This window comes from Parasteatoda tepidariorum, chromosome 8, assembly GCF_982258835.1.
Source record: "Parasteatoda tepidariorum strain Cologne lab strain chromosome 8, Ptep-v5.0, whole genome shotgun sequence".
Taxonomy (NCBI): Eukaryota; Metazoa; Arthropoda; class Arachnida; order Araneae; family Theridiidae; genus Parasteatoda; species Parasteatoda tepidariorum.
In genome coordinates, this window is record NC_141762.1 from 87,715,142 (window position 1) to 87,736,846 (window position 21,705).

The 21,705-nt window shown below is 29.4% G+C and overlaps 1 protein-coding gene across 2 annotated transcripts in view; it reads right to left on the bottom strand.

Annotated features, from left to right (window-relative positions):
- LOC107442477 (epithelial sodium channel subunit gamma) overlaps positions 1 to 19,116 on the bottom strand; it is a 56,392-nt gene extending 37,276 nt beyond the window's left edge. The window contains exons 1-3 of one of the 2 annotated variants that reach the window (XM_087169278.1): positions 18,878 to 19,116; positions 5,560 to 5,831; positions 617 to 740 (exon numbers count right to left, since the gene is read on the bottom strand). In XM_087169278.1, coding sequence (XP_087025404.1) covers positions 617 to 740; positions 5,560 to 5,708 — 273 coding nt within the window. In that variant the 5' untranslated portion in view covers positions 5,709 to 5,831; positions 18,878 to 19,116. Of the gene's footprint in view, positions 1 to 616; positions 741 to 5,559; positions 5,832 to 17,909; positions 18,155 to 18,877 lie in introns of those variants that run through there. The other variant, XM_071181117.2, reaches the window with a different exon arrangement.
- Positions 19,117 to 21,705: the final 2,589 nt, after the last annotated feature.

Sequence of the window (21,705 nt, forward strand, 5' to 3'; positions counted from 1 at the left end):
ATTCTGATTCCTCCCCGGGACGTAACCTCGGAATCAGAGGGGGAGAGTATCACAAACGGGTTGGTCGCTATGGCCTCCGGCCCCGCGCCAACCAACCAAAATCACCATAGATATTTTTCCTTCACTTGTTGCTGAGGGTGGCAACAGGTGACTGAGATGGAGGCCATGTGTTTAAAAATGTAGCCAAGTGTGTGTTTAAAAGGGAGATTAAAAAAACTATCTCCTACAATTGTACCATGAATAAATTTTGTTTTAACATTTTTTAATAAAGTCTTATAACTGAAGCTTTTAAAAAGTGTTATAACATGCAGTAGTTGTCATATTAATTCCAGAGTTTCCTTAGTTTCTCAAATTTCTACTTCATATTCAATTGTGTTAAAGGAACATTTAACTTATGTATGTCAATCATAACTTACCCATTCGTCTATCTGGATAATAATTTTTATTTAAGATTTAGAAATGTGATATAATAGTTTTGTATTTCCTTCAACTTTAAACTGCTTTCAAATATATTCTGAAACAAAGTTCTTATCGAGAGCTTCGCATCTTAAATAAACTAATGGAGCTCACCATATAACATGAAAATCAATAAACCATACACTATATAAGAACTTACCATGAAGTTGTACATATTATTTCCTAATCGACAGTAGTGGGGGCTTTCAGAACAAAATGATTTAATATCTTTTACATGTTCGCACATTTCTGGGAAATTGATGCAAAATGCAGTTCTCTTTACTCTACAAAAAGAAGAGAAAAACACTACTTACATACTTTGAAAGCAAATATATTTGTCTAGAAAATGTTCAAACTATATTGGTGATCTTCATAAAACAACAAATGGCTTAATCATTCGTCAATATAAATGTACACTCAAATTAGATTGAGAAGAAAAAACAGAGAATAAATTTCAAAAAAATATATAAACTTTTGAAACTTGTAAAATTCTTTTATGAGGTCTACTAATGAGAAACAAAAAGTGCCTTTTTCCTGAGGGGGCGATTCTCCCCGTTTTCCTTCTAAAAGTATAATTGTTCGGTACTTTATAAATGAAATATTTTAATACTTTTTTTTATTTATTTATCTTTTTTATTTCTAAGCAATAAATAGCTGCAAAGTAAGACATATAGATTTTAGACTAGTTGTATCTTTATTACTTGAGATACAACTCCTGCTTCATTTGAAAACAGCACGCAAGTGATTATTATTAGACAAGTTGTTGATCCCATCAAACTATTCAGAACTCATGCCCCACGAAGGAAAAAAAATTCTTCTGATGAAAGATGGGAAGAGAAGGGTAAAAACAAGATTTTGAATTTCCAATGACTTGCAGAATTCTTCCATTCTTAATGAATAAAAGGATTTGATCTTATAGCTTGATAAAGTAAGTGGTTATGGATTATGGTACTTATGGTAGGGTGGATGGTACTTATGGTACTATGATCTTGATGTTTAAAAAAGAAAAAAAAAGTGAAAGTGGTTCATCTATTTAACCGAGGTTGCCATCTCAATGTTCCAAAAAGTGTCAATAATCCAAGCTCGTCTCCTAGTTCAGTTGAAAAAGCTGGTGAACATCTAATACTTTCAATATACAACAGACTTGGAAAATCATAATGCAAAACCTTAAAAGACTACAATTTTCATGCGCTGGTAAGTCAGACAAGCAATACAATCTTTTTTTCATGTTTATCCCCAACAACTGATGGTTTAAACGTGGTTTGGAAACAATTTGAATTCAAAGAACTGATGATCTAAAGTAAGCAATCGAACATAATATCTCGTTTATTCCGCACAACAAGGAAAAAGCATTCACTTTAACTTCCTGCAACTGCAGCAATAGTTATGATGGAAAAAAATTAAATGTGTTCGATCAAATTTGTTGCTCATAGATATGTATAAAAATTGCCATGGATAAACCTACACTTAAAGGAAGCAAATGGTAGTGGCAAAAAAGTTGAAAACGATTTTTTTCATATTTTCAACATTGATTATAATTATGCTTTTAATTAAAAATTAATTTGTTTAAGATTTCGCATTAATTTTTCATTGCTCATATTTAATATTTACTTACATTTTCCTAAGTTTGTCCTTTTCTTATTATAAGTGTGTTATTTTAAAATCACGTAAGATAAAGGGTAAAAGATGTAGATCTCTCCACATGAGTCGGAGCCATTTATTATCACTGCTAGAATCTACACGAGTTCTTTTCCCAAAGGACTATTTGCGAAAAAATTGAAAAAGAAAGTGTGTAAATATTTTAATTTGGCAAGTTTCACGAAATTAGAGTCTAAAAGGGGAAACTGCTCAAAAGCTGGGAATTATTTTTTCAAATAAAACGTTTTCAATTCATAAAATTTTTATTTTCCAACTGCTTAAACAAAAATATGAATGTGGAAAAATTTCATTAAAAAACAGTACCTAAAACCTAAGATTTTAGTAGTTGAAAACTAGGGAACGGGATCTATTTTGCTTTCACTCCATATAAGTTATAACCTAACATTAATTGTTTAAAAATGAAAATAAGAATGTTCTTAAAAATTTTACTTGGAAATAACTTATAGTATTAGGGACAGAAGAGGGAAAGATAATTCCTTTTTTACTACTATTGTTCATATTAGCTTAATTTAATTTAGTTACTTAAAATTTGAAGAAACTAAATCAGGATAAAAATATTTTTTAGAGAGTACTTATAATTTTAAGGCTCTAAAATAAACGTAGAATATCATCTACAGAAAGTGGAAACTAACTTTTTATTCATCAAAAATTAGAATCAAGTAAATTATGTTTTAAATCTTAATAGCTTAACATTTTAAATAAAAACCTGCACAAAACTTCATTTTGCTAACGGTTTAGAATTTATAGTTTGACTTAGGGAGGGAAAAATTATTCTTTGGAAGGGAAACTAATTTTTTTGACTACTAAAATCCGTATCAATTAGATTTCAACATTTAAATACATGAAAATAAAAATAAATGTAGAGTTTTATTTCAAAGTTATCTAACACCTTTAGAGATTTATATAATTTAAGAGATTTAATTAAAACCTTTGGAGTTTATAGAGAGGTGTTTTGTTTTTTATAAGGTAATATCATCCTCAGAATAATATGAACAATTTTTAATTCATTACTGCGACCCATATAATTTATGTTTTAATACTTAATTGCTTAATTTTTTTTTAAAAAAAATGCGCAAAACTTTTATTTTTAAAGTATTTAAAACTTATGATTTCAGGGGTAATGTCATGCTCAGATAATATGAGCTATTTTTAATTAATTGTTATGATCCAAGTGAATTTTATTATGATATATAATTGTAAAATATGAGAAACTCATTAAACTCTTATTATGGTATTGAAACTCATTAGTTTACATCCACATGCATATGAAAAGTGCATACCCCAGGAGTACGTAATATTTTTTTTAATCACAGAGATTGAAACAAATTATTTTCGAACATTTAATTGTCTCAAAGGTGAAAAAGAAATGGTTCGTAAAAGCATTATTTCGAAAGTACCTAACTTATGATTTTCATTACTAGCATCTATCCCAGATAGCAAAACAAGGTTTATTTTCACTCAGCAAAAAACTTTTAATGTAAACCTAAAAAGGTTTGTTATGTGGTTTACGTGTAAACCTTCTAACCTTAAAACGAGATCTGTGACAATCTGCTTTATTCTACGCACATTACCCTAATCCAAAACCTTGGAAAACAACCTTCCATATAAAAACCTTAAATCGAGGTTGATTTAGGGTTTTCAAGAGTGAAAAAAATCATTTAATAAAGTTGATCTCAAGGTGAATATAATCTTAAATATAGGTCAATATAAGGTTTCTTTTCGCAAAGTCTTGTATGCTCCGCTAAAATGCAGTTTGACCCATCTCTAGTGCGACGCCAGCTAAAATGTCATTATGGATTTCATTTCACCTAAGTGACAATACTTTTTAAAAAAGTTTTAAAAATAACTTTTCATTTCTTTTTGGGATGAAAGGTTTGAAACTTCAATATTTTTGCTATATTGAAAAAAGGTTTTTGGTGACAATGAAAAGATAAATCCGACGCAAATTTGCCGTAAGGTTACATGCTCTCTGGGTAGAAGATTAATTTTTAAGCATTCATTTCACTGAAAAAGACCCTAAAAGTACGAATTAATATTTTACATATAAAGAATCGAAAAATTATAATTTTAGGGAGAAAAGAGATAGAAGTACCCCCTCAGGAAAAGGGAAACCTTTTTTTAAATACAAGAACCCCATATGAGTATTCTTCCGAAGTTACAAAACTTAATTTTTTTTCCTTTATTTTAAATAACTTGAACATACTAAAAGTTTCTGATTTGTATTTGCAAGTCACTTGTGTCGTCTTTTATTTGTATAAGATGGATTTTGAAAATCTGAATGTTTCGTTAAAAATGTTAAACCTCTCTTCAAAGTTGAACATTAGTTTGCATCTTAATGTTATGTTTTTTTCTTCTTATCTTATCTTTTCTTCGTATGTTATCTTTTTTGCATCTGAAGGTTATCTTTTTCTAAAACTGAAAGCTTAGAATTACGTTTTTAGGTGTTTTTACTTTAACTTAATGCAGCTCGAGTTTTAAAAACTAAAACTTTTGTTAGATAGTTCATTATTCGTCAGAAGAAAATCTTTAAAATACCGAAGACAAAATTAATGTGAAAGGCTTTTAATGGAATAATATCAAATAAATTTAAAGATTTTTAAAAAAATGATGATATTAAGAATGAATGTATTCGCGTACCACGTTTTCAGCTTTACTTAAATTAATAGAGTCGATTGACAACCGATAAATATAAACAATGACACGCTTAAGAAAAGCGAGAAACATTTTGAATAAAAATTTAAAAAAATTCTAATTAAAGTAATTTTCTACTTCTTTTTTTGTCATTTTGAAATATTTTAAAAGTTAAACTCCATGATAAAGCTTGCATATTCTCTGTTGTTGTTGTCGACCATTAAGGCAGAGGGGATACGATTGTTCTTGTTTTCCAGTGGCGCCATCCATGGGCAAGAATTTGACTTCTGCCTAATGATTCACACCAGTTTATGGGATGGACCCGTTCATACATCCATTCATTTATCCACTAATCGTTATTTTGACGTAAACCAGAGAGCGATCAATCTCCAATTCAGTACCACAAGAGGTATAATTTTTAATGGAACATGGAGGACTTTGTGACCCGACAGATTTAACTTGCACCAGTCACTACACTTCGGCTGGTTGGATACGAACTCCCGTTTTCACAAACGTTAGTCCAACGCAACTACCAAGCAGGCTATCTCGGCCCGTCTACATTCTATTAAAGATTCATATACACTAGATATAAAAATTTAAACTCGTTTCTTATGAAATTTATTACCAAACGTTATGCTATTATTTCAAAATGTGACTTTTCTGAATGGAACTGAGATGAAAAATACTGATTAAAAAATTTTGTTCAAAAACTGTGGCTATTTTATATTACTTTGGCAAATGAAAATGCAAAGAAGTGAATAATTTTTTACTATCAATAGCAACAAAAACTACAAATAACCAAATAATACTCACGGGCTGAGATAACAAATTGTTATTGCCGGTTTGACGAACGAATCAGGCTCTTGTAAATCTAATGTGACAACTGTAGGGTAAGTGTAGAAATGTGTTATAAACTCCGTTATCTGATATGAGAATCCTCCTACACAAGCAACGAAGACCATGAATTTTATAACTATCCAAAGAATTTTCCTTATTTTTTTCGGATTCCCTTTCTTCTCGTCGACTGCCTTACTCTCGATGTGGGAATTCTCCAACGAAAAACGAACAATGCTTTCCTTTTTTATCTGAAAATGAATTAAAAGTAGATTTTTTTAATCGTCACATTTATTTTCATTGCCAATAAAATAAAATTTTCACCTGCAATAAAAATAAGTTTTATGAAGTAATATTAGAAACCCTGAATTAGCGAGTCCAACTCTGCCACCATTTTGGATCAGAAACTTTCACAAATGCGGAAAGGCTACGAGATTTTGCAAATTATCGCTAATCTCACCTAGGATAATCCGTAAAAAAACAAGTTTGCCTGCATCGATTTACACTGTTTTTCAGAAAATCAAAATGAAATACTATTAGAAACAGGTAAACATTTATTTTGAACAAAACAAAAGGAAATACTTAAAATTGAATACACAATTTAGCGATTCTGAGGTAAGTTGCTCATTCAGCGTATCTCTTGCCTTTGTTTACTTGGCTTTATACCACGCAAACACTCAAAATTGTAAAATAAATTATTAAATGTTGCTTAAAAGTCATATTTTAATTAAATATTTAACTAATAAATGCAATTTTCAATAAAAATTCTTATATTTTATGTATGGCTAGAACTGAACAAGTCAAGTAACCACAAAAAGTTACTCGCTTATTTATTTTTAAATAAAGAGACAAAAACAAGCTTTCCGAAACAAATTCCAAGAACTTAATATCATTTATATACTGCATACGTATATAATTGAATAAATTTAATAAATTATAAATAAATGAGTATTTATTTCACATAAGCGAGCTTCACTTCCAAGCTGCTAGTTACATTTTCTGCAATTTATTATCCATTTCTTTTTTCTTTCGAAATATGATTGAAATCTTAACATTAGAACTGTTGAATTTAACTGTTTGCCCAATTCATAGCTGCACAGTTACTCATATCAAAAATTCTATTTATCTAAATGGTCTTCGAACTCTTTCGCTAATGTTAACACCACGTTAGTAGCGAGCTTGTTTGCTCCATAATAGCGGACAGTTCAGCTCTCACTATAAAGGAGCTTTAATTAATATGTTTCTAAAAAATACACAATTTGATATATGCAAATGACGTCATTGTAGGTTAATCAATGGTAGAGCCCCTGAATTAGACAGGCCGGCTTATCATTTATTTTGGAGCAAAAGCATTTCCTTTAATAATGAAGAGCTACAAGATTTGGCAACTTATCTCTAAAAACGACGTTAACCTCAACTATAGGATAATCGGTAAAGAAAAACGTACAACGATTAACATTGTTTTTCGGAAACTTTTTCTTTTACGCTTATACAAATTCACTGGAAATTTTATGACCGATTTAAAATTTTAAATAAAAAATCTGTGCATGTACTATATGCCAATTACATCAATTTTTTTTATAAGTGATTTCAATGTAAATTTGGTACTAAATTTTTTATTTCAGTTAGATCTGAGTTTTTTAAATTTCTTTTCAAATTTTTTTAACAAAATTAAAATGTGAAAAAAAGCATGCTTTGACATGAAATATTTTTAAGTATGTTTTTAGAATCAAAATAAGTAAATTTCTCATTCAATATTCTAAATGCAAATGTTTACAATCGTGAGAAGCAAGAAATTTTGTTTCAAAATCAAGAATTGATTTAAATTTAGTGTTTTTAATTGAGACATTGAATTTTCTTTAAAACATTTAAGGACAAGATGAATTAAGATTTTTAGCCATTATTATTATAGAAATAGAATTAATAGAATAAATAGAAACTAGAGTTTCATGGGGAGGAGAAGAAACGACGCATGATAAATTTTTAAATAATTTATTTAAATAAGCATCTTATTTCAAAACACATTTTCAAAACATTTTTTTATTTAGAACATTGGAATTTGTAGGAATGGCATCAGATCTAAGTATATTGTTTCCATCTTTTTTATTTATTTCTCGTTGAGATTCTTTAAAATGAACCTGAAAAAATATTTAGAATACTTTTTAAATTAAATCACATCAAAAAAAAAAAATTAGAGTTTACAATTTACAAACATACTCCTATGAAATTTTCTAACACAGAAACTAATTATTTCAACAATTTAAAACAACAATTTAAAACAAGAAAAAAAAACATTGATGGACCCAAAACATATGAAAGATCGCATATTAAATAGATTTCTTATGATAAATGAAAACCGTTTGAATTTCAGGCGATATATTACCATAAATAACTAAAATTCAGACGTAAATTAGCCAAGATTAAGAAAGTAACTCTTTGATCTCAGTGAAATAAAATGGAATACAATAAAAAACAGGTAAATATTTGCTTTTTTTTACAAAAAGAAATACTTAAAAGTGATGACAAAACTTGGCGATCATGAAATAAGTTTGGCGAATACTTATTTAGCCAATCTCTCGCCTTTATTTATTAGTTTTATTGCACACAAACACTTAAAATTGTTAAATAAATTAATAAATGTTGCTTAAAAGTCATATTTTAAATAAATATATGCTTAATAAATGTAATTTTGAATGAAAATTCACATATTTGGTACATAGTTAAAACTGTACAATTCAAGTAACCCTGCAAGCTATTCGCTAATTTTTTTTAAATAGAAGAAAACAAACATTTAAAAGCAAATTCTAACAACTTAATATCGTTTATATACTACATATATAAGTAAAGAAATCTAATAAATTATAAATAAATGAGTATTTACCTCAAATAAGCGAACTCCACTTCCAGGCGGCCAGCTGTATCTTCGGTAATTTATTATCTTCTTCTTTCTTTTCCCATTTGAAGGAAATCTGAACAAGCGAAAACCTTTTTTTGAACTGTTTGTGCAATTTAATGCCGCACAGACACCCATATCAATAATTTTTGGTATCCAAATAGTCTTCAAACTTTCACGCTAATAATAACAAAACGTTAACTTGCGAACTAGTTTGCACCAATTTAGTTGATAGTTCAGCTCTCCTAGTATAGTAGCCTTAATCAATGGTTATTGCCGATTAAGAAGTCAATCAAGTTCGACATACACATGAAACGTCGTTTACAGATATATATTTATATCTGATTTAAATCACAGGCTTAGGCATAATCACTTCACAGGGTTGCAAGTACCCACACTTACAATAGTTTAGGTATTGCTATCAATATGTTAGCCAAAATAACGGAACTTACTATTTAAATCAATTTTTTTCTCATTTGCTTTTTTGTATCGGTATCTGGTTTAAAGCTGAAACTAACGTAACACACACGATTACTTTCACTTAAACATTTTTATGTATATATAAATTTAATTATTCGTTTTGACTTGTAGCTTTCATAAAGTATCGGCGTCACGCAACTTAATTTTGCTGAATTAACTTGACCGCAATCGACCTCTATTAACATATACACAGGGGAAAACTACATCAAACTTCACTGTTGCGTACTAAAATAGCTCATTAATAAAATGAAAATTAACAAAAACAGAGTTTCTTTTGTTAGACGGGCAACGCCCATTTTGTTAGCAACTGCTAAAGCTGTCTACTGCACCTCGATACGTCTAGTTATGTGTGTACAGTGCGCAAAATAAAAAAGATATCACTCTGAATAACTTTTCTAATTATTGGATTTTCATGTACTAAGTGTCAATCTTAATATTTCCTTGGGGTGCATTTAAATATGGTAATTAATTAGTCCTAACTATTAACTAAGTTATGAAATCGGACACAAAAACACACTTTCTTTGAATAAGCACACATTTTTTTTTTACATATTTGGATTCCAGACCCTTAAAATAGGGGGATAGACAAAATTTCAAAAAGTTTGGGTCATAAAGGGTAGGGGCAAGCTATATGTATTTGATGATGGTCCAAAAAAACAACAGCCGAACAATGTCGCAGTCTCAAATTAGTAATTTAAGGTAACAATGAGCTAATTCAGGAGATCAATTCCTAATTTTACTCCTTTGCAAAGCAGCAAAGTTCAGACAGTGAAAAAGAATGAAATTTGTGTCTGTTTGGAGTGGTTTATTTATTAATGGTTAATAGAAAAATATCTCGAAGTTTCTTGGCATTAGACATTTTTTTAAATGATTTCTGACCGTAAAGCAAAGATCGTTTTCTTTTTAACCAATCTTCATTGAAAAGAAAATTTGAATATATTTATAAATTATTCCCTGAATACCACTTCTTCGCACGGGGAGGGTGAAAAAATAAATAAAAAGTATAAAAATAAATAAAATTTAACTTCATTAGTATATTTGGAACATATTGCATAACCCTTCAACATTTTACTCTAGTGAAAAAAAACATTTATCAGTGATAGCCAACAAAAGCCGAAATTAAAAAAAAAAAAAATAGAATTCTCTTTAGAATTTGATAAGATTTTTGGAGTGTGGGCCTTTCTCTATCTGACCTTTGTTGTTGTTGTTCATTTTCGTCGCACTAGAGCGGCACAATGGGCTATTGGCGACGGTCTGGGAAACATCTCTGAGGTGGATTCGAAGACATGCCATCACAATTTTGATCCTCTGCAGAGGAGAGGGCACCCCGGCTACCTGCTCGCGAAGTCAAGCACTTTACGGTAGAACAGTTTAACGAGGACCAATACCGCACACCCTCGGTTCCTACGCAGACTAATGCAAGTGGTCATCCATCCGCCCACTGACCGCAGTCAGTGATGCTTGACTTCGTTGATCTGCTGGGAACCGTGTCTTAACGATCACTGCGGGACTTATCTGACCTTTAATTTACTATTAAAATATTTATGAATAGTAAAAAAGATTAATTCTTTATATTCTAATCCATTAAAATATTAATGCACTATCTCTGCTACCACTGAAAAAAATATTTTCTGAAATTACGAAAAACCTGTTGTAGAATTGTTATCAAGACTGCACCTATTACCATAACACCGTAGATTAACGCAACCAGGCCAAAATTCGCATAAATCGCCAAATTTGGCGTAAGTAGAAAAAATTGAAATCAATTTTTTTTTATAAAACAAAGTATTTTATAAACAAAATTATAAGCATATATTTCAATAACCTTTTAGATTACATATTACTTCGAATTCACATAGTGCATTATTTCTCATAACAAATACAGTTTTTTATATTATTTTGTTTTAAAATATAAAATAGCAAAATAATTTGTTTACGAAAAACCACGTATAACACGTAGGGTTGCCGTAAGTAGGGTCGCCAAATTTGGCGATTTATGCGAATTTTGGCCTGGTTGCGTTAATACGTAAGTATATATTTTCTGAAACTATAAAAAACCCGTTTTTGAATTCTTTTCAAAACCAATTCGCAATTACCATAATACTAGTAGTACATATGTTATTACCGTCAGTGATACATATGAATTAAGTGTCTTCTGAGAATGGCGACTTTCTACGGTTTTCTAAAGCGAATTTCCAAATACATTAATTAAGCATCATTGTCGTCAATGATAGTATGACAATTTCTAACGGTTCCTTTAAATCTAGACAAATAAATATCTTTACTCCATTAATTTTGCTTTCTAGTATATTGCTAAATTTTTTTATTTCAATATGCATATATTACCTTAGTTAATTAATCATGATTGGCGTAATTAAGCCTCATTAACTTCAATTTCTTATGTTTTTCCTAAACGAATTAGTAAAACTTTCCCATTAATTTTAGCTTTTGATTACATAAATATTTAGTTTCTATTCAATTACGGTTGGTTTTAAAAAAGTAATTTTTTAGAAACACTTTTAAAAGAATTAATATCAATGTTACCGACAAAGTATGAAATCCGGCATTGCATTGTATAAAATGCCTAAAATTAGCCAGCAAAGTATGAAGTGATTTATATTTCACACATTTCCTAGGCATTATACAGATTGTCAAATGAGAAACCGGCAAAGTATAAAATACATCTCCCATTCGTTACAAATATCACTCGGCAAGGCTCATGATTTTTAACGCGTGAGTTTCAACGCGTGGCTCGTGACTTTTGACTAATAACAAAAACTAGTGGGCTGTGCCCCCTGCTCGCTAACGCTCGCCAAACCCCGAAAATTGCTACGCAATCTTATATGGTTTGCTTCGCAAACCAATCTCGCTTCGCTCGCTACTAACTTAGGCACATTGCAAACACACAAAATTCTAAGAATTCAAAACAATCATTCAAATCCATATAACAACTTTTTTTTTAAAAAAAAATTGCATCTTTTTAGTAAATACTAAGTCATTAAAATAAATTTGAATTCAAATAAATGACACGTAATTCGTTAAACCTATTAGAAATGTGCTATAGTATAAAATCTTAACATAAAATTTCTAAAACTGATATCTCTTTAAAAAGGTTAAAATTTTGGCTATGATTAAGTCTATTAAAAATTTAAATAAGAGAAATTGCAATGGAAAAACCCTGCATAAACAAAACATTGAATTTCGGAAGAAATCTCGTTTGGTGAGAATGCTCTCTCTTGTCAAAAATACAAAATAAACTGACCTCAAATAAAACTCCAAGGACTTCGAATCAAATAATTAAGGAAACTACTATCACGTTTAATATAAAAGGAAGATTTATTAACTAAACAATAAAATTACAGCATCGCAGTTCCAAAAAACAAATCTCACACTCACTCAAAAACACAATTTACCTTCTAATTAGTCACCATAGCAACCACAAAACTCTTCTCGTTACCATCTATAAACTGATATATAATAAATAAATTATTTAACAAAAAATACGATGCGCATAAGCACATAATATTTTACACTCTGGTTATTTCCGTTTCCGTTTTTAGAAGCGCTATATGTTGAGCCACCCAATCTAGATTTGGCATGTGACATTTTTAGCGGCAATTATTGGTTGATTTTCTAGCGTTGCCATTCGGAGAGTTGTAATGAGGCTTTTTTTATCGCCGTGTAAGAGAAATATATATATAGATAATTTTTTTACTGTGCTACATGAAAATAGAGGAATTTAATGAAATTTATATGGAAAAATTTAATGAAATGTAATTCAAAATGTCATTCAAGCCTACCATGTTGCAAGAAGTTGGTTATTTTCATATTTTTTATATGAAAATTTTGTTTCTCGTAATAAAAAAGGCTTAAACTTTGGTTTGCATAACTTTTTAATTTCCTTTCCATATTTTGAATAAATGTTTTTCAATGGCACTCTCAGTATTTTTTCAGAATAACATTTTTATTTTTGAGAAATGCATGTTACTGTGAATGATCGAAATCGGTAGTTTTACATTTATTCGATATTTTAATACTTACTGACGGTAGATTAAAAGAAACATCAGTGTGGGGTATACCGGGCAGTGGTACTTGACCTTCAAAAAACATCAGTGTAGGGTATACCGGGCAATGTATACCTGGCAAATGTATACCGGGCAATGGCACTTAGCCGTAACTAGTATGACGGAACCTTTGGTATATGTCCGAAATATATACTAGGTCTAGTTAAGCGTCATTGTCCGGTATACCCAACACTAATGTTTTTTTAAGGTCAAGGGTCACTGCCCGGTATACATTTGCCCGATAATCCAAACACTGATGTTTCTTCTAATCTATCGTCAGTAAGCATTAAAATATCGAATACATGTAATTATATCCACGAATAAATTAATATCAAATCGGATGTAATAAATATTTCAGGCATTCACCAAAGCGACTATGTGATTGTCAACATTCACCGGTAAAAGTCAACAACCACCGATTTCGCTCATTCACAGTAACATGCACATCATTTGCATAATAATCTCATCAGGACGTTTATTTCATACTTTGCCTAAATAGCATCCGGCATTGTATGCATTACTTCTCACATTTCATACTTTGCCTAAAAACGTCAGGCATTCTATACAATGCCTAGTCATTCTTTACAATGCCGGCGTTTCATACTTTGCCGGTAACATAAATATAATAAAAACGCGTGGTATCAGACAAAGTTTAAATTTGGTGACGTAGACCACGCGTAGTTCTACCTAATGCTCATTAAATTCATCTGACATAGCGAATATAAAATAATTAAATATTTAAATGCGTGCAATAAACCATTTTTTGATCAAATAAAGCTATAAGCTAGCAATTATCACTAATGTATCTTTAAAATAAGTTAAAATTGATTGGTTAAATTACAAAAACTGTTTAACTCTTAACCAATCAGAAAATTCCATTTCGTTTTTCTCTCATCCTATTAGAAAGATTTGTCGAAGAATGTTCTAATATCGACAGTGACCTTCCTCGTGTTTGAAACTATCTGTATGCCAAATTTCATAACTTTCGGTCGGATGGTATAGGAGTCTATAAAGGACACACAGACAAACATTCATTTTCATATATATAGAGTTATGTTTTTTCAAGCTTATTAATATTTGAACACATGAATATTTTTTATCTGACATTATTTTTGTTTTTTATGATGTTTTATACTCCATTTATATGAGGATTTCATACTAAAATTAAATTTAGGTAACTTATTATAATTATATACAAATGTTTAGATTTATTTTTACAGCTTTGATAGAGTCTTATAGGCAAAAAATTTTAGAGAAACTAACAACAAGAAAAAAACAAAAAAAAAGTTCCTGAAAAATTTTTAGAGTGTATGGTAATTCTATTGAGCATTCACTAGGTTTTTTTTTATTATTTACGATACTTCTTTATAGTTACGATCACTGAAGAAATTGGTGAATGTAAAGTAACATTTTAAAATCATTGAAATAAGTATGTTTAAGCGAAACATGTTGTAATAATATGTTGTATATTGTAGGATTCGTTGTCTGAAAAATCAGTCAATTCTGTCTAACATTTGAGGTGCACAGTTTTGATTGGTTTGAATAAAGATGATTCGTAAATAGCATCCTGATCTTTCGATGAATTCTGAACTCATTTTCACAAATTCACCACAAAATGTCGCTGAACATGTTATTCATTTACGATCAACTGCATTTATCACGAAATATCGCTACTATGATTTCATTGTTTTTTCCCTTAATTTACAAGCTTATTTTATGATTCTCACCATCACTATATACACCGAAGAGCCATTACATTATGACTACCCTCCATCTATAACAATGGGCTCACCCAGGTTTTCATGATTTCTCGCCCAGGAGCAATGTTTTCATGGGGCACATTAGGACCCATAATCCTCATAGAACAATCCCTGACGTCTGTAAGCTACTTGAAAAAAGCAGACCAGGTTCACTCATTCATGGCAACAGTTTTTCCTGCGGGAGATGGTGTTTACCAACAGGATAATGCAATATGCCATAAGGGTCAAATCGTCGAGGAACATTCCAGTGACTTCCAAGTCATGTCTTGGCCCCCAAATTCACCTGACCTTAATCCAATACAGCATTTGTGGTCCTACTAGGAAAACCAAATTCGTGCTGCCACGCTACCCCCTTGCAATGTGAAGGAATTGCAGGACCAGTTGGTGAACGCTTGGTACCAGATACCTCAGACTACCTATCAGCACCTTGTGGAATCAATGCCATCATGGCGGGTGCTAGCAATTTTGAGGGCGAAAGGTGGTCCTACATGTTATTACCGGGGTGGTCATAATGCAATGGCTCTTCGGTGTATATCTGATACGATACTCCTTTTTTAAATGGAGCTTGTAAAATCCTTATGGTACTGAAATGGTGGCAGCAATACTAATAAAGTAAAATGTAATTTTTTACATTTACATTCACTAAAATGTTCAATTTCATTTACTCTAAATATTTGGTTTCAGAATTTTAAATTAAAAAAATATAGCTTTATAATTACAATATTGATGCTACGGTTCTCCTACATTTTTAAGGACTGCGTGAACCCTATTAAAATATTAAAATACAAATGTTTATTTCTTCGAACAGCCGACCAGCCTTTGTAGATGTAAGGGACTTGCAGCAGAAAGGTTCTGGGTTCAAATCCCGGGCAAGGCATTGTTGTTATTTCCTTCTCTGTACGGTCTGTCCTTACTGTGGGAGCAACGTTGGCCCACCTAGTGTTCCCGAAAGAGTGCCAGCAAATCTGCCCTTCAGACGCCATTTGTCTTACTCGAAATTATTTAAAAATGTATTTTTTATTTATTGATTCTAAAATTTATTTAAATATATTTTGGGTAAATTTTAGACGTACTTTGATAGAGTTTACCTTTACGCCGTTGTTTGCTTAAAATTAAAATGAAATATTCCACTTAAAATAAATTATTCAAGCTTATGATTTAATGCATTTATAGTATCACATTTATAAACGGGGCTTCCAACGTCTATCCTTATCATTGATACCACTATCGAGAAATTAGAATAGGCTTAAATAAATAATAATAGTAAAATTGTTTCTCGTTTTAGCTTTCAAGCAATAATATGTTTCGTTCAAACTGATTTAAATTCTGTAAATGATGAAATTATTGAGAGGGTTGTTCATTCTCATCCTCTAATGACGAAATATGGGAAACATTTGTATTTATTTTTCTTTGCAGAAAGTAATTTAATCCTCTTGCTGCGATTTTTTTTATTAAAATAGGTTCAAAAATTATATATCTTCTTATTTCATATTTCAAATGATTATGTTTCTAAAAATAGAATCTTTTTACAAATTTCAATTTTTAGTACTTGTTGTTTAAACAAAGAAGGCATTTTCCAAATACTATAATAATATCTTGTGAATTGTGCTAAATTTGAAAATAGTTTTAACAAAAGTATATTTTTTAAAATCTTTTTTTAAATCTCGGCTTCCATAAAGTTATCGGTGTAATATATAAGTTTAAACGTCAAAAATTGCGGTTTGAATTTGTTCAGTTAAAAAACAAAGCAAACAGTTGCGGTTTTTTGGAGTTGCACCTATATGTATTTACTTTACACAAATCAAACAAATAAGAAACAATAAAGTAAATAAATAACTAGTTTGTCTGTTCTTAGGGAAAAAGGTTGTACTTATTTAATATAATCAATGAGACGTTTCGAACCGAGTTATTAAATTCTTATCAGTTAACTGGCATTAGCTAACATTGTTCTGAGACTCGAGAAGGAGCTTGACAATTATTTAAAACGAGTGTTAATTCAAAGAAAGACTTTAAGTACTAGTAAAAATTAAACGAAATAGATTAGTATATTATTCAAATAAATTGAAGTGGCAGTTTTAGAAAAACAGAAAAAAAGGATATAAAATAATTGATTAAATAGTTCCGTTAATCACACGTGGAAAGTTAATTAAAAATTTAATTTTTAAAATTAAGATTTTTCGTAAATTTGGTTTAGTGGAAATGTTGGGTAGTAAATTTTAAATACCATACATTTTGTAAAAATACGATGTTTTTAATTTCTGGTACAAAAACTTGATTATCATCGCTCTCCTCCGTTCGTTGATTGTAACATAATTACAAACAAGGTAAGGATCTACACTTTCAGCTGCGGAACCGTTTTTCTGAGCTATATAATAAGTTAAAATATGCTAAGAAAAAACATATTTCCATGCACTAAATCTTGAATGGTTTTGTCTTAAAACGTTAACCAACATTGTTCGTTGCAACTTTCTAATTAAATTAAAAAAATGAAAACGTACTTTCTCTAAATAAACACAGCTTATTTTTGAAGGATCCGGTACTTCAAATATGGATATACATATATGGGGTTCTTTTGCACACACGCCACACGAAATTTCCTCGTCTTCAAGAAGTTTACATACAACAATATTCGCATACACAATACATAATATTTTAATAAATTGTATTTTTTTGATAATTGTTCTTGTTGTTGTAGTGGTCTTGTCTATTTCACTGCTTTTTAGAAAATTAACTGTGAATAATACAATTTCTATTTATCTATGGTAAAATATTATTACGTATCTGTTATAATAAAATAACTCTTTTATTGTGTTATTTTTCTGTGATAATAATTCAGCTTTTTCGCAATAATAATATGTTAATAATTATATATGATATTAAACTTACAATTTATTGAGGGTAAAAACGAATGTTCGACTATCTTAATAAAATTACTAAATATTTATGGTCATGAAATAAGTAATTAGCATTAAAAAAAATTATATTCTACTAAAAAATTTGTTTTTCATTTTTACTGGAACATTGGAATAAATTTATTGAAATATCAAATTAAACATCATCTCATTCCTCTTGCAGTGAATACTTAGCAAAGTAAAATATCCTTACAATATTTATTATAAACAAATGACTTACATTGTTAAAATCCATAACTCTAGTCTTCGCTGAATTCTTGAGGGATATATGGAGTATTATTTAGTTTCTATGATCATTGCATGTTTGTCACCTTTTTGGCAAAGAAATGCGATAGGAAAGCTCGCAACGTTATGTGTTGATTTATATTTAATATATGAGGATAAGCGCCATCACTCATTTATTATGAAATAGGTCCAGAAAATAGTGTGATGATTTTGACATCTTGCGTGTTTTTAGCTGTGGAATCAATTAGTGTGGATGAAAAATCCATCCTCGAAATAAAAAAAAGTTGAGAACAATTTATAAATTAATAATAAATTAGACAATATTTCATTTATCATCTAGCAAAATTATTACATATAAGATGTGACGGAACGAAAAAAATATATAATTAGAACTCAAGTGAGGTAATTAAACAAAGAAATTAAATGAACTAATTTTTAAATAACAATATAATGTAATTAAAAACATCAGATTACGTACAGCGCTCTTTAAAGGAATAAACTGCTTAATACAAGCAGAATTTTTGTATCCTTCAATACTTTGCCACTTGTAAATTGGACACGTACTTCAAGAAGCAGAAGAAGTCTTCCCATATCCACACGTATAACTAAGACGCCAGTTAATATTTATCAGCAAAATCATCAATATCAGCAATATCAGTATTAAATTTGACCTACGCTTCTCTACATAAGTTACAAAGATAATTAAACGATAAGTTGATTAAATACAGAGCCATATCGCACATATAATAATTTATAGTATATATATATATATATATATATATATATATATATATATATATATATATATATATATATATATATAGATTTTGTTAAAAAGTTTGTCGTGAAATATTTTTACAATAATTTTGAAAATTCGTCAAATTTAGCTATTATAAGCACTATTCAGCAAAACCACTAAAAATGGTGTTAAAAAGGAAGTTTTAACTTTATTAATTCACCGACCTGGTAGCCGAGTGGTTAGACTGCGTAGCTGCTAGTCGCTGGTTCGATTCTTGCTCGGGACATGGATGTTTCTTTCTCTCTGCGCTCTATGTTCTTTCCCCTTTGTGTGCGATAGTGTGAATGTGACCCGCTGTATAAACGGGTTTGTGGTTGTGTGACGTGGGCGACGCTGCTCCACCGCCGTGACTTCGCCACAGGTGCCCACTGGGTAACGAGAAGAGAGTAGCAGTTCTTACATTTCTGTGGCCAATGGGACAAACCATAAGAGCCTGCCATTAAAAAAAAAAAAAAAAACTTCGGTAATTTTCAAAGGTAAGCTTTGCTGTGAGTATAGAAATAATTCTTCTGACTTAAACAAAGCAAATACTTGTGTTTTATTTAATTTTAAAAATATAATAGGAAATTGGTACAATGACGCATGTTCTCAAACCTATTCTCTCATAACTAGAGAGAAAAAAATGTATAGAAAAAAATATGGTGAAAACTACCAGAATATGGTAAAATACTCCAAGTTTCTGGCTCAATGGGAACAAAATGGTAAAATTTATGATAATGAGATAAAATTTAGTAAAAGTGGTAAAGTGTGGTTACTTTATCTTGATTTTTAGAGCAATGCATAAAAACCATTTTCAGTTAAATTTGCTTTTCAATTTTGTATTTTCTACAAAATGAGTTGCAAAAAGAAATGTAGTTACAAAAATCAGAACTTCTGTTTAACCGTTACCATACGTACAGTATAATTGAGGAAAAAATCAATTAAATACAGTATATTTTAGTGTTATTATAGTGAATTGTGTTGTTTTTTCACCATAAATGTCATCGCAATAACAGTAATTTTACTGGAATGATTTTCTCCATATCCTAATCTGTTTTTCCTTTCCACAAATAGTAAAAAATAGCTTAATTTTTGTAGATGTGTGTCTCCCTTTATTTGTAATAGTATTATGCTTTCTTAAGTTTGTTTACTATTTAATATTTTTATGGTATTACTCCTATTATATATTACTTATATTATATTACTTATATATTATTAATATTACTTAATGTATTAGACTTTATTATTTTATAATTTTTTTAAAATTTTTTTTTTGAAATTTTGGAAAACAATTTACCTGGATTAAATGATACATGAAATGATGTGCCAGAAACATTTTTAAATTAAAAGTTGGAGAATCATTACAACTTTCAGACTTTTTTATTCAAGCATTGCGCAGAAATGCTCAGACTTGATCAATGATTACGTTTATTGTAACTATTACATGTAGATGATATTTAAATTATTCAAAAGTAACACGAATAATTTAAATATAATTCAAACTTTTCTTTTAAAGAAATTATTCTAATAAATATATATATATATTTAATTCTTCCAACAACATCATTCAATAATATAAAAAAAGTACGGCTTAAATTCATCATTATTTTATAATTACATTACAAAAAATTTGATGTAACTGTTATTGAAAAGTTGTTAATATGAAAACAATTTTGGATTAAATTATGTTTATAAAAAGGAAAACAAATCAAATTTTTCTCTTTTCCGGTTATTGGTAAAATCTGTTAGTGAAGAGATAATTTAAAATGTCGATTTTGTCAATAAGAAGAAATAATTTTTTCTCCATAAACATGTTGTAATTCATACTGACTTCAAAGTAAATTTCTGTCAATATTTGCTAAGATATACATTCTCAACGTATACTAAGCGAACAAAACTATAACGTTTACAAATCGAATATTCTAAAACCATTCCTTTATATTTAATTCGATGAATAGTAATTATTTTAAATATTATGTTTAAAAAATTACGAAGTTTATGTCTCATCAATCATCACGCAATTTACAAAAATTAACTCCAAGCGGTTTAAATGTAAGGCAAACTTTTTATTCAAAAGAAATTACTATTATAAATGCATAGTGATTTTTTCTTTTTTCTTAGAAAACACAATGTACTGCAACAATAAAAAAATAATCATAATTTCTCTATTATAACACAATGCATTCTTTTCCCAGAAATCCTCCTTCTTTTATTATTTCCTTTACTATTTTATATTTGCTTTTACTATTGCAATAAAATATTCATAGCATGTATAAAATATTCATAACATTATTTTCAAAGCAATTTTGAATTTCGTTAAGAAAAAGAGGAAAAACAATTATAATAAAAAAAACTAGTCAATTTTTCCACAATAAAATCTAATTGATATCAATTGATTTAGTTCAATTTGAGAATTCAACTGTTTCCTTTTTTTACTCATTTAAAACTTCTCATTGTAATTATTCAATTTACGTTGCCATGTATGTTTAAATTATTACGAAACCTATTTTCCGTGCTTCGATTGATTATAGCATGCCTGCTTTTCCAACTAAGCCTGGAAACACTAGTAATCAATAAAAAGAGATATACAATTAAAATGAAAGGAATGATATTTTGTATGCTAAGTTGGAGAACACAAGTAAGTTGAAATGAAATTATTTATACTTCTAGACTAAGATATTAATAGTATTTTTTGAAGCTCTTTGAGCCTCGAGATAAGAAAAAATGGACAGTTTAAGCTTCTTTCTCTCGAAGCAAAGCTGTAATCTGTCCATCTTGTCATAATCTGGGCATTGAAACAGATAAATGACTTAAAATATTTTAAAAATTATTAAACTTTATGTAAAAATCAGAAATATTTTCCACCTAGATGGATAATTATCAAAATCAATGAATAACTGAAACTTTTTTTTTTCAAATTTTTATGTTCCTAGATAATGCAGCATTGAAGTAACTTTTTAAATATTAAAACAATTGATCTTAAACACTTTTCATTTTCATAAAACCGAGGCTT